Genomic DNA, 15,000 nt, shown 5'->3' on the forward strand with positions numbered 1-15,000 from the left:
GCTAAAATCTCAGTCTGGATTTCATATGAGTGACCCTGACCTGAAAGATTTTGCTTCCTATCTGAACCATCCAATCATCCACACCTATCTCTCTGTTTAAATAAATAAAGAAGTGTTACTGAACCACAAGTCATAAATAAGGTCTTGCCCTGCCAAGTAAAATAAAAAAATGCTTACTGTCTTTAATAATTTTAATTTTACAATATATCAGTATTATTTAGCTTCACAACTAGGAAAATTTTAAGCACATTCTTTAAGATAAAAAATACAAAAATGAAAACTACTTCTGAAAGTATCTACTCTATGGTAACTTTAAAGTAAAGGAAAAAGGAAGGGTACCTGGAATTTCACTGAAAGTCTCTCCGAGGACGGACACATGGAAAGGCAGATCTTGCTCTTTCAGCTTCATCAGGACTTTAAAGAAAGTTTCAGGATCTTTGTCATGTTCCCTTAAAACAAACAGAATTTATCTCAGCATTGTCTACATTTAGTTGTGAAATTATGGGATGTTTTTTATTTACCAAAACACTATTCCTCTAAAATTGTACTTTTGGGGACTGAATTTATTCAAATAATTTCCCTCTTTGCTTCTCCTGCATGGTTGAACATTTTCCTCAACAGCACTTGGGATCAAAACTCAGTTTCATCAGATTCTTCCCTATCTCTTTCCTGTCCTCAAACAATGCATTTACTCTTCAAATTATCAGCTTTGAAAGTGAGACAGACTGAGCACCTACCTGAAGACAAAATCAATTTAAGAAATGGGTAGGAAAAGAGAGGTGTTTTTTTTTTTTCCCTGTCGAAAAATATGCATATAACTTTCATTACAATTCTTTTTTTTTCCTTTTTTTTTTTTTCAGGAGAAACAGGTTAAACAAAAACTTCTCCTAAACCTACAGGATTTCTCAAACTGGAATTTTAGGAATTGAAGCTATACTCATTAAAAGCTTTTTATCCATTCAGTGCTTTGGGTAAAGAAAGGAATAAACTACCACGAGGCATTTTCTACCTTTAGATTTTTAAGGAGTTAACTGTAAATTAAAACAGAATAATAGAAACTTGTACTTAGTTATAATTTCAGTTGAAGATAATATTAAAGGTTTGTATGGGTCTGACACTCAATGGCATGAAATGCAAGTTAGGTTATCTAAAAATAAATTAACCCCCCAATTTTCCAACCTATCGTCTTTACTAGCACAGAATGAAAGGTTCAAAAGGTTTCACAAATGATTTAAAATTCCCAAATTCCTTAAGTTATATTAAAAATGGAATGAGATAATTTCCTCACTCTAAGGTGAATATTATATCTTGCATTTAATTACTCTGCTTTAAATTATTGTATTTCAACAGATGTGCACCATATGCCTTTAAAATATTTTGGTTTTATTTATTATTTAGAAAATTCCACCATTTTCCTTCCTGTATTGAGGGAAAAATCTATATCTCAGCTGTCCTAGTGTCTTTCTTCACAGAGTAATTTTGTAGAATGGAATCTGTAGGTCTCTCACACTAGTATATGAAAGATTAATAATTATATCATTCAGGAAATCTGAAGCCAAATGACATCTGCAGCTCTACACGTGTTAATTTCTCATTCAGTCAATATTTTTGGTTTAGGGAATTAAAATAAATTAATCTTATAATTAATGTGACTTCCCTAGGCTGAGAAACCTCCAGGAATTGTAGACTTTTTAGAATTAGACACATTTTCTTAATATAAAGCCAGACAATAATCACTTTAAGAAATCCTCCATCCCCCAATTTGTTTTGTTCCCAATAATAAGGAGGAATGTAACTGCATAAGCTTTGTAATTTGTTTCACATCTGTGAACCAGGAGTTTTCACGGCAATTCCAGCAACCCAAGTGGATGCAAGCACTGGTTTGGAGGGTGGATTTCTCCCATTTGCAAAGATCCCAGATCTTTGACTATTAGTTTGCTGCATCCTCATGCTTAAAAGAGCCACCTGTTTCTGGTAGGTAACTTCTGTGCAGAAACTTTTGCCAGTATTGAGCTCCCTCCAAATGCCCAGCTCCAAGAGCCAACATGGGATCGCGGGGATTCGGATTTGGCTGGAAGAGAACATCACCGTTATGAATGCTTGCAAGGAGAACTTCTACAATGCTGGGAGTTGGTGTAATTCACGATGGAGTTTCCCCTGAGCCTCAGTTTCCCCTGGACAGGCTTTTGTGTGTGCTCTGTGAGTGATGCCATGAGCCCAGCCTGGCTCAGCTCGTGCCGGCGGACCGGCGCGTCCCCGCGCGCGGAGCCGACAGACTCGACAGCCACGACGCTGACAGGGATCCTTCCAAGCTCTTCACAGCCCCGCTATCAGCTTTGCAGTCACAAAAAGTCCTTCCAGCAAAGGATATGCTTTCCCTCTCGCTTTCCAGAAGAGACCAGGGGTCCCAGAGGCAGCCAAAAGTGGAGGATGCTGTTGGAGCCACATTGTCAAGGAGCTGGCAGGAGAACGCGGAGCCTTACAGCTCGGCGAAGCCACATAAGCTGCACATATTTAGGAAAACTGATAGGAATTGGAAGTTGCAGCTTTGTTTAATAGGTGGGGAAGAACAGAAGGAAAATTTGGCACCCAGAAGGAATGCTGAAAGGGGAAACGTTTCCTCTGCACTGGAGCCTCTTTTGCGGGTTTTCTGCCGTAGGTGATCCTCTTTCCATCCCCAGTATAAAATGTTTCCCTTTTAGGTGACACTCCCAGATTTTAATGACACATTTTGTGAATCTTGTAGCTTTTCTGTTTGGGAGCTCATCTTAAGTGACTCTATCAGTTTCTGCGACTTCTCCACACCACAAGCATTTTATTTTCATTAAAGACCTCCAGAAACCTCCTGGCCTGTGCACCTACAGACTGCAGTGTATTATTATTCTTGCAGAATACCGAAGGTATACACTGATCCTGGTAGAAATAAATAAATAGTACAAGACCACCTCTTCGCTGCATCAAAAAGGAGAGAGCTCTGTTTCTTGGCTGACATGGTAAAAATCATATACAATCCAGTCTGCCTTACTCAGCAACAACTGCTAAACACACCAGATTGCCATAGCAGTGATCGTGGAAAAAGATGAACACAATATGGAATGTCTGTTCTGTAAAGATCTGCTCAAAATGATGTGCACTTTTGGCTGCATCTGTTGCATTTTTGAGCTTTATTAAACAGTATTAATTATATATACTCCATTTCCTGAAGAAGAACTGCAAAACAGTATAAAAGCCTGATATTAAAATGCAAACTTTTCTTTTAAGATATTATGTTGGGAGAAAAATCAATATAATGTGACTCCAGGGTCTGGCTTTGTTGTTTAGTTGAGGTATTTGAAATGCTTTTGTATTTTCACTTGATTTGATATGCATCTAGTAAAGGAAAAATAAGAACTAGGCATGGTATGAAGATGCTCTAAATTTCATCCTAAGAACATGAAAAAAACAGAATGACCAAACTACAGATGTAATGCCACAAAACAGGCACAGACACCACACCTGTGCTCAGGTTCGAGTGCCCTGCCTTGGAGACGTTCAATCTCCATATTCAAAGCTCTCATTGTTATCCAGGAGTTTTTATTATTGACTTTAACCCACAATTTAAGAGAGACATCTGAAATCTCTCTTAGGAAATGGCTGAGGTTTAGTGATCTGGGTTGGGGGATGTGGCCCAGGGTTCATCCTGATTTAGTGACTTCCCTTTGTAATTTTCTGATAGAAAACTTTGAGAAGTGTCCTTGAACCGGGAATAGGAGTGTGGTGGGAGCAGCACCACCACGACTGAGCCTCCATTATTGTCTCTGCCTTAGATTTTCTGCCATAAAATGGGTGTGACAATATTATTTTTTCACCACAGAAGGATGCTGTCAGGATTAATTGATGACTTGACATCCCACTTTTCAGCCTAAAGTAATCGTAAAAAGCAACCTCATAGCACTATGATGATGCTCCTCTCTACAATCAATGGCAACATTCTCCAAAACACCCTTCTGCTCTTTTGGGATTTTGGGAATTCAGCCTGAGCCCTTGAGCCTTACCTACTGCTGGGACTGGAAGGAGAGTACATGGAGACCACCTAAACTGGAGTTATTGTCACCCACATCCCTAACCAGTGATGTGAAACACATTATTAAAAAACAGGAAAAAAAAAAGAAAAAGCAGAACTTGGCCCTTTACATTATTCAATGAATATTCATCTCTTGAATTTGGGTGAAATTCAGTAAGAAACCCATATGGTCTTCTCTGACTTTAGTTTCATTTTTTAAGTCTATGTAAACTTATCCTACATGGTGATAATCACAGTTATTTAGGATATGGAGGAAGGCACAACTAGCAATGCAATTAAGAAGTGGAAGAGTTGTGGAAAAGCAGAAGGACTTGTTCAAAGGGGGAAAATAAATGCAGTCTATTAAAAACACATATTAAAAGATGGTTTAATGCATGTATCAGTTTTTAAAAAAGTGCAAAACCAGGGGAAAAAGTCTTAATATTTGAGAAAATATTCCATAAATGCCATGTAATGCTTGTGAAAGCCACAGCCCTGTGGTGACATCTCTGTGAATGACAGAACCATTTGGGCTGGAAAGCACTTTGAAGACCATGGAGTCCCACCATTAAGGTGCTGAACATTCTGAAAGGGTTACAAAAGCAATATCAAAAGGGTTGATCTTAGAACATTTAGCATGGGAGACTTTCAGAGGGAGAGAATCCTAAATTGTGCAGGCACAATTTGTATTTCACTTTGTACAGTGCCTTAAATCCAAGGAGTTCACAGTGGCTGCAGCTCCTTCTGCCTCCTGATTCCCCAAAATCACCTTCATGTCTGATGGGCAAAGGTGGGAAATGGCACAAAATCCTCAGAAGCTGAAGCAAGACTTTAATTTTATGTATTTTAAAATTTGTTAGGACATCTACCAAGAGGTAAAAGACGGATTTCTGCCTGACTACAATGAATGCTAGAAAACAGCTGATAAAATAGGCCAGTGAAGAATGATTCATTATTGATGAAGCTGGGCAGCAATCGTGGAGATCAAGGACTGGTGAGCCAAGAGACATCCTGGGAGAAAAGAAGGGGACAGGGGACAACAGCCAGCATGGCTGGAGCAGAGCACAGGGAACATGTGAGGCTGGGCTGGGCAAGTCCATGAGCACAGAATCAATAATTAAAAATAAAGGAAATGAGGTTTCCAAGACACAGACCTTGACGTGGATGACATTGATCCTTTTTTTGGGGGTAAGTGAAGTAATGAGTATCAAAGAAGGCAGAGTACTGGGTAAAGCAATTTAAAGAGTAAGAAAAACACAAGAAGAGAAAAAAAATATTTAAAAATTAAAATATTCCTTGTGAAAACTAAGAAAGTATGGCATATCCAAACACAGGGAGGAAAAGGATAAATACAGGGTAAATAGAAGACCTCCACACACCCTACAGAATTAAAACCAAGGCTCCACTTCATCCAAAGTGAATCTAAAGAACAATGTCAGGGATTTTTCCCTCTATTATACTATACACTGTATTACACTTTGATATTTCACATTAAATCTTGAGCTCAGAAAAACTTGAATACAGGTTTATTAAAATCAAATAATGTTAGAAAGTAGAATTGTGGCCATAAAAGACAAACCTGGCCTTCAAAACAGAGAATTGCAGAATTCTGGTCTTTTCCTGACACTGATTTCCCACAAGACAGCCCTGCCCAGGTTTCCCCATCTGCAAGATATGGTCTTAAAGGAACTTTCATTTACAGAAATATGGTGAGAATCACAGTCAGTAAATACTTTAGTAGAATAATATTCTTCTTATAGAAGAGGACTCATGTTACAAGCCTATTCAGTACATGAAATGTAATACATTCCAGGAAATATTTTCACAGAGGACAGAAGACTTTCCCAAATCAAATGACTTTAATATACATTTTCTATGTTAAGATTATGAGAGGAAAAAAAGGGGATAAAAAAAAATTAAAATTCTAATACCAAATTCTGGTAACAATGCTCATGATAAATGCAAAAAAAGCAAATGTTACTGCCAGGAAAGCACAATTAGAAAAGAAACAGGGAAAAAAGAAATAACTATGAAAATGCAAACATGAAGGAAAAGTTAATTGCTTTCCATTTATTCAATTTATCACAGTATTTTTCCATCTTTTTACATTTCCAAGATGAGGTTGAGGTAGACTGCAAATATGTAGTTAAGTCCAGTGAGTTTTCTTTTTCAGCTGATCTGCTCTACAAAATGTCTTTGCTGTAATTGTGCCTCTAAACATTGTCTGGCATCATCAGCATCAAAAGTTACCACAATATTTAATACCCCCTCAGTTCACAGAAAATGGAGTCAAGTAGAAGAAAATATTTCTGCATGAAAAAGGACCCTACAGAATAAATTTCAGCTGGCAATTTATAGGTCCTACAAGCAAAAAAGGGTCCTGATCCTTGCCTGTGCTTTCAGAACACCTCTGCAAGCCAAGGAATTAAAAAATGGCACTGGAGAGGCAAAAAGCAGCCAAACAGGACTGGCAAATACAGTGTTTTATTTTCTATTAGAGCCCATGACGTATTTACAGTGAGGAGTGTGTATTTTACCCTCTGATTTGTTCAAATTGCTGGCCTGAGAAAAATGGGTGGCATTTTGCTTTACGCTGGAAAAGCATTTTCTCCTATCTCCTGTTATCTACAAGAGATTCATAAAAAAAGAAACAAGAAAGAACCTTGGGAGTTTATTGTTTAGATTCTTCTTCTCCCCTCACAACTCATGAAGAAAAAACTCAAAATAAAATATTGCATGTCCCCTAACCAAAGAAATCTCAGGATCAGCATCAGTCATGGAGCCTCCTGCTTATTTCCTAAAGGGAGATTAAGCTTTGAAGACAAAGACCATCATTTGGTCTCAGTTACCTTGGTGTAAAAATCAATGCACTTTCATTCCAGTGCCTTGCATTTCTTTTACTCCAGCTTGGCCAGTCTGGCTGTTCCCAAGTAGAGAATTCAGATTTAAAAAAACCCAAACACTTTATTTCAATTTGCAACAAAACCCTGTAAGTGCTATGGACTACCCCAAAGAGTTTATTTAAAAAAATAAAATAAAATTAACTTCCTTTAGTGTTCCAAAGGTGACAGAACAAAAAGTTTTCCTGTTGTTTGGAGGCCATAAAATATCTGAGTGACCCTGACAGCCCTAATAACCCTACACAACATATCCTACTGCAATTCAACTATAAAATAAGGTAAAAAATTCATGTCATGGCAATCATAAGATGGTTATGAATATAAGTGGATAACAGTCTACTAAAGTAGTTCCTTGAAAGAACAGAAAGTGTACATAAATACAAATTTATATATAAAGTACTACAAAAAAACTACATTACTACAGATTTTCCTGGGAATGGTGATCCCACCATACAAGACCCCATGGCCTCTCTCTGATTTCCATCATGGATTCACACAACCAAGCTACAGCTACTTAAAACTCTACCAGGTGCCCTGCTTGGATCAAAAAGTATATCCTGCTCTTCACTGAGTAATACCCTGAGAGGAATTAGCTCAGGTACCCGAGATAACTCATCCTTTTGGGAGCTCCAAGGAAGAAGCTTCCAACCAGGAACTTTCTTGGCACCAAGGCTTGAAACTCATTATTCAGCAAGATTAAAGTAACTCCAAATCTCCTGCTTTCAGAATGAGGAATCAACCCAGTGCATTGAGTCAGGTTTGCGCAAACACAGCTGAGAAAAAACAGCAATTAGAGGACACAGGGAGAGGGGGGAAAAACATGAAAATATAGAAAAAAGGAGAGCAGAGAGGAGAAGAAGGTGAAGAGAAGAGACTTGAACGGTTGTAGCACGGCAAGGAGAGGAAACTAATTAAAAACAGCTTTGATGGAAGAAATATAACCCTCCTATTACTGGTGAAAATAGGGAGGAATACTGGATCACTTCCTTATGAAATATTTGATTTTTGTCTCTTGAAGGTTATTCCCATACTTTGGTCCGGGGTGCTGTGACTTACAAAGGGGGCTGGTGGCACCATCTGCTATATTTGCTGGGGACTTTGGATTACAAAACCTCTTCTGCCCTTGCCTATGATGTTCCTCAAAATTGAGACTTATCTTGGACTATCATCTTCTAGAAAAATCCTGGCCAAAGTTTTCCAGAACATATGAAGAACAAGATGAAAGAAAAGCACAAACACAACATTACCTAGTAAAAGTGCAAACTGTTAATAGGGTATGTTGTAGAAGGTTCTTTGCAGAGACAGGGATGGAGACAGAGAGAGGCTGAGGAACTGGAAATGAGTGAGATGCAAATTTGCTGCACAAGACTATGTGTGAGGAGATGCCCAGGGAACTGAGCCTGGCAAAGACAGAAGGATAAGGTTCAAAAAGCCAAAACCTTTGATTTCTACTCCATTCACCCAAAAGATTGGGTGAATGGAGTAGAAAAGGATTGCTTTGAGAGGCATAGGTGGAGAAGCCTTGAGAGGACTCCTCAATCCCACCTGTTCACATGTGCTTCTGCTCAAAGACTTGGGTTTCACAATTATACAGGAGGGAAAAAAAATCCACCATAAAATGAATTTCCCATCCTGCGAAAAGGAAAAGAGCCAAGCCTACTGGAGCTGTTAGGGCAATCTGTGATGCATCTGTTCCAAGCCTAAATATTCTTCAACTGTCCAGGTGATGCAGTTGTGGTCTTACATTAACTCAAAATGGGTTTTTCAACCGTGGTTAAAGCATTTATTCCAACAGGCTCTGGAGGATGTCACTGAAGTGGCTGCTTTGTGAGCATCTGGATAGCACAGAGGGAATCCCAGCATCACAGAATCATGGAATGGTTCGGGTGGGAAGGGACTTTAAAGCTCATTTTATTCCAACAACCCTACCATGGCAGGGACACCTTCCACAAGACCATGCTGCTCCAAACCAAATCCAACCTGGATTTGAAGGAAAGTTTCTCTGTGTGAAAATTGATCTAAGCACAATAAGAAGCAGAATTGGGCCACAGAGCTTAAATACAGAAAAGAAAATAGAGTGCTTAGCGGAAGTGAAAGAACCAAGCGCATTTGGGGAAGCAGTGAGTAAAAAAAAAAGTTTCATTTTAATACCATTCTTTTTCAGCCTATTAAGTTCTTCAGTATCAAAATGAAGCCTGCTAAAAGTTAGTAAATAAAGGCTTTCAGGAGAGCTTTATTAAATCACTTATGACTTATCAAGTTAAAACTCCCACTCAGATATCTTAATAAAACTTTCAGAGAATATATTTAATTTTCCTGGAAATCAGAAGCCAATTACTAACTACAGTGGTTACTGTTGGCTACGCCACTGATCAGCTTCCTGTAAATAGAATATTTGCCAACAAGTTCAATTAGTTCTCTAAAGTTTCAGTTTCTGAAGGTCAAATAACTATGTAACTGCTTAATAAAGAAGCAAAGACGTACCTCTAAATATCTCCAAGCTCTGATGGGCTTATATTCGGCTCCTTAGGTGAGGTATTAGCAAAGCTTATTTATTTTCATTTCCAAGGCTTTTATTTGCTCATTCCCTTGTGGTAAAGCTGATTTCCATGATGATTCCCTTCTTAATTTTAATACCCTTTTTACTCATCATATAGACATAAGAATTTTCCATAAAATAATGAAACCCTTCCAAAGGAAATGAAGACAACTAGGAGAGGAAAGTAAACTACAGCTTACTTCTTTTCTTTCTTCCCTTTCCCAATTAATTGATCCACTGTCATATGCATATATGAAAGATTTTTTTTTTTTTAATGAAAGGAAAATAAGGTTAATTAACATAAAAACCCTCACTCCTTGAGATGTTGAATTTTGTATTTTATCCATGCTGCCTTAAGTGCCTTGATTTCCCAGTAATGACCTAGTTCTCCTAATGAGTAACATTAACCCCTGGCTGTAGCTGTCCAGGACTTAATTGTCAACTGGAGCTGAAATAGGAGAGTTTGCCGATCAGCAGGTATGTGGTATATTAACTCATGTCATTTCAGACCCTAATAAATAAATCTGTTGCTAAGGCAACAGGAACATCAGCTGTATCACTTTTTTCTTCCCCCCTCCCTTTTTAAAGGAAACTGGCTTTCACACTGAGCTTTTAAAAAAAGGAAATTAACTACATGTAACCGTAATTAGAAGAAACATCGTTTCTCATCTCAGAAACATATCTACATTAATGAAAAAAGGCATTCAAAAAGAGGGCTGCTTTCTACTGTGACCAGGGTAACTGAAATTATTTCCCTCGACTGAGGGAATGAGATTTGAAGGATACATTTGAGTGGGAAGAGATCACAAAATATCTCAGCTCTTTGTATTTCTGAGATAGTTCCCCTCTCCTTTCCTACATTGCTGATGCCAACAGAGCAAATGTTGCTTCAGTGATTAATCAGGAGCCCAGGCAATTGAAACCAAGGGAGAAAAAACACCACTCAAACCCAAACACCTTCACTGTCCTCTGTGGATCTTTCTGTAAGACAGAAAAACATGCAATTTTTTTTTGAAAGCTAAAAAGTCAGAGATTCACAGAATCATTTAGATCTGAAAAGCCCTCAAAAGTCATTGAGTCCAACTGTTTCCCCAGCACTGTCAAAGCCATCACTAACCCATGTCCCCAAGGGCCATACCCACACAGCTTTTACATCCCTCCAGGGATGGAGATTCCACCATTGCCCTGGGCAGCCTCTGCCAGAGCTTGACAGCCCTTTGGGAGAGGATTTTTTTTCTTCATTTCCAACCTAATCCTCCCTGGCACAACTTGAGGCTGTTTCCTCTTGTGTTCTCAGAGCCTCACAGGTGAATATTACAGCCCTCACTTAATTCCTGCCATTCCATCTCAGCATGGAGTGATTGTCATAAAATTTTCAAAACTGTAGTTTTTTGTTTAGTTTGTGACTACAAGATGGTATTTCTGAGTCTCTGTTTACCCATATCTCAACCAGAGAGCAGGTAGGAAGGAAATTAAGAGATGCTCATAGGCTCTTGGAACACTTACTTGAGGTTCTACCTGTACTATAAACACAACAAACTACTCAAAATTCTATCTAGCTTCTCAGCTGAAGAATGCAAAGGTAACACAGAGCATCTTTTTTTGCCAGTATCAAAATTAGAGATGCTTGCTCCTCTGGACTATAAGCTGCCTACAGCCCTTTGAGAAAACATGCTGTAAAAAAAAGGGAGAAATTGATGCTGAGATTTCCACTATAGCAGAACTTTCACACCTTCAGCACATGCTGGACTTTTCTAAAAGCTCTTAAAATAGTGATCAAGGAATAACACATCTTCCACTGGAAGGGCTCAGTGCCTCAAATTCCCTTGCTGCAGGAAGACATTTCAAGATCAGGCATCACTGAATGAACAACCAAAGAATGGGCACTTCCAAGCTGTGTTTCCATTTAAGGGTGAACTTCTCAGATTATTTCATTCACTTTCTTATTTGTTATTTGTTAGAGTCACCATCCCTGGAGGGATTTAAAAGCCATGTGGATCTGGCATCAGGGGACATGGGTTAGTGGTGGGCTACGCAACGCTGGGTGAATGGCTGGACTCCATGATCCTCAAGAGGTCTTTTCCAACCTAAATCATTCTGTGACTACAGTATCTGTTCCCAAACTTTACCCCACCTTGCAGGAATGTGAAGTTAGACTATTTTCACATGTGGAAGAGGAAAAGGTATCAACTTCCACCTGAACGTCTACATGAATGCTCATGGCAGTGGTTCATCCACCACGTGCCAGCAGTGTCACTGCTCTGGTGAGTGCTGTTTTCCTTGGGAATACTGGATTGCTTTCCTTGGACACTGATAAAAAATTCCCATTTTGAATTTGTTATTTTACATCCCGTGGACTTTTTATCCTATCTGGTACCTTCTAGTTAACACTGTACAAACACTTGTATCTAAAGTCTCTGTCTTCAGTCTGCCCTATTTATTCACCATATCTACGTGCACTCTGCAGGCTGCTCACAATGTTGAGCCTAATGGCATCTCTGGGTACTCAAATGTGATTTCTGGATAGGTTTCTTTCCTGTTCTGCTGTCTTGCCACACCTGCATTTTGATGGGATAAGATTGGGTCCAAAATATTCAGCATCATGAGGAAAATACGAGTCACTGTATTCTCAAGTGTCTCTATAGGAAATAGTTTTCAATTGAGAGTTCAAACAGTGACTACACAAATCTTGTATTGTGCTGCCAAAAGGAACAAGTTACTACTCAATATATGTGTTTTTAATATACATCTATATATAATATGTTATATATTAATTATCTGCTATAATATATATATATTTATATGTATAAAATAAATACAAAATAGTATTAAAAATCCCTTTCCAGGCTCCTCTCCCTCGCAGCTTGCAAAGGACTCATGCTTGGCTCACTGATGAAGAGCTGCCCCATCACAGAAGGCACAACACTTACTTCTTATCCCCATCTGAGACAAGTCCTTTCCAAGCACTTGCTCCTGAGTGAAGTGGACCAGGGTCTCATGTTGGGCAGCCCCATGCTGGTACAGCACAGCCTGTCCTCCACGCACTCATTTCTTCATGATACTCTACATTAAAACCAGATAACTGGGCACAGAACTCTCTCTGAACACACCGGTTTCCCTTAGACCAGAAACCTTCAGATAGTTTTTGCAATCTAGATTTGGGGTTTTTTTTTCCTTTTGAATTTACTCGTCATGAGTTCCACCACTGTTCCTTGTGGTCCCGTATCTCCTGCCCCATGTTCCTCCCCACAATCTTGTCACACACTGGTAGGTTTGACACGAGATAATGGCCATCTCTGATCTTCCATGTGAACTGACAGCAGCTATTTGTTTGCATGTGTGTGTAAATTCTTGCAGATTCCCTGTGTGAGCTTTTATCACACCCGTGCAATTACGGGGAGAACTGATTTCTGACAACTTTCTCTTATCAGATCTTTAACTGCTTAGATGATACAGAACACACAGGGAAAAGGTAAAAACATAAAGTTTAGGTGAATGAGAGGGAATAATGGATGTATAAATGCTGGTGGGGTAGTTTTGGGGGGAGAGACAGGATTATGCCACACTGGTCCCTGTCATCTTCTTAATACACTTTTCCTTCAGCCATTATCAGAGAATCAGGGAATGGTTTGGGTTTGAAAGGACATTAAAAACCATCTTGTTCCAAGCTCCCTTCCATAAGCAGGGACACCTTCCACTATCCAAGCCCCATCCAACCTGGCCTTGGACAATTCCAGGGATGGGGCAGCCCTGGGTAACCTCTCCCAGGGCCTCACCACAGTCACAGAGAGCAATTTCTCCCATCTAACCCTGCCCTCTGTCCCTGTGAAGCCATTCCCCCTCATCCTGTCACTCCATGCCCTTAGCCAAAGCCCCTCTCCAGCCCTCTTGGAGCCCTGCTGGGTACTGGAAGAGCTCTAAGGTCTGCCTGAAGCCTTCTCTTCTTCAGGCTGAACAATCCCAATTCTCTCAGCCCTTCCTCATAGTAGACCTGTTCAATCCCCCTAAGCATCCTTATGGTCTCCTCTGGACTCACTCCAGCATGTCCTGTATAGTTGGACATGATGATTCATGGTTGGAATCAGTGACCTTAGAAATATTTTGCAACCTAAAGTATTCCATGATTCTAAACAGACATTTTATCACACTGCAATTGAAACCTGTGGGACACCACGAAGTTCTGATCAAATGTTGGAAGCTTGTCCATAAATCACCAAAATTTTGCTCTCTTTACACAAAGGGAAGAGTAATTCCTTGGCACAGACTTTGTCAGCTCAGAAACCCACCCCTTTTACCCACATCCTTGGCCTAACTCATTCCTGCTAGCAGGGCTTTGCTATAGCTGTTTATAAGAAAACATTAAGGCTTGGTGATGAAGGAGGAAACAAATTACTCTGTGGAGAACCTTGTGACACTGCTAAAATGCTGTCAGTTATTTATCTGGTGTGGGCAGAGGTGGCACACTGCAGTCCTTGCCAGGCTCGGGCTCAAGGGGGATGGAGAGGAGGGGCAGGGGCGCCTCAGAGCACCTCTTCTCATGCACAGACATTTTAACACCACTTCAAAGTGAGAACATAACTGCTAGAGAATGGCACCTTGGATTTGGATGTGGTTCCAAGCGGGCAGTGGAAGAAGTGCTGGGGCTAATGACATATTTCAGGGTGCTGGCTGTCCCTGCTAAGCCCCAGCACGATGAGGTCACCATCACTTCAGTCAGAGATGCTTTCTCTAACAGCAGCAAGGCTTCACAAAGGTTTTTTAGCCAAAGGTCTTTTGTGTTAGGTGAAGGGGGAACACAGGAACACAAAAAAAATTCTTCCTTTCCTACTTGTTTTTTTTTTTTCCACCCCCCAAAATGAAATCCACATGTAAATCATCATGGTAGACAATGGTCATTAAGCATTATTGTATAGGACAATATCTGCAAGCGCTTGGTGCTGGAAGGCAAGCAGGATCCCACTGCCAATGTCTGACACACAAAAACCTCCTCACACATTACAACACTTGGCTAAAATTAGTGCTCCTTACAGAGAGCCTCAGCTAGGCCCAAGAAGGGGATGCTTTTAACTGCTGATGCCTGAATAAGGCACGCAATGCCTTTGCCTCTAAAAAGGCAACGAGTGCTTATTTTTGGCTACTCTGCCTGGCAAAGGAGCTGCTCCAGCCCCTTGTTTTCACCTGTGCCTGGGCTGTGGGCTGAGGATGCTCATCTATTCAGTAAATGCTAGCCCAGTGTCTTCATTTTCTAATTCATATTCATCAATTAAAAATAAACCGTCCCTTTTGATGAGTGAATTTACATAAACCAGTTGCTAAAGCATCCTAACACTAAAGGGTAGGAGTTCAGCCTGGAAGATTTGCATGCAGCATCCTCAGATGAAGGCAGGCGCTTTCGATTTCCATCGAGAGCCTTGCTGCGCTGGAACTCTAATGGGCTTAGAACAGTAAATTTTGAAGAAACTGATTGCTGCCCCCGTAGCTAGTAAATGCCTGCCTGGACCCAGTGGCATTTGAAAAAA

The 15,000-nt window shown here is 39.9% G+C and overlaps 1 protein-coding gene across 2 annotated transcripts in view; it reads right to left on the minus strand.

The window, feature by feature from the left end:
• The window catches only part of GTDC1 (glycosyltransferase like domain containing 1), a 170,106-nt gene that overhangs the window by 16,835 nt on the left and 138,271 nt on the right, over positions 1–15,000 (minus strand). For both annotated transcript variants that reach the window (XM_066553885.1, XM_066553886.1), the window contains exon 8: positions 340–449. In XM_066553885.1, coding sequence (XP_066409982.1) covers positions 340–449 — 110 coding nt within the window. The remainder of the gene's footprint in view (positions 1–339; positions 450–15,000) is intronic.

This window comes from Molothrus aeneus, chromosome 7 (assembly GCF_037042795.1).
Source record: "Molothrus aeneus isolate 106 chromosome 7, BPBGC_Maene_1.0, whole genome shotgun sequence".
Classification (NCBI taxonomy): domain Eukaryota; kingdom Metazoa; phylum Chordata; class Aves; order Passeriformes; family Icteridae; genus Molothrus; species Molothrus aeneus.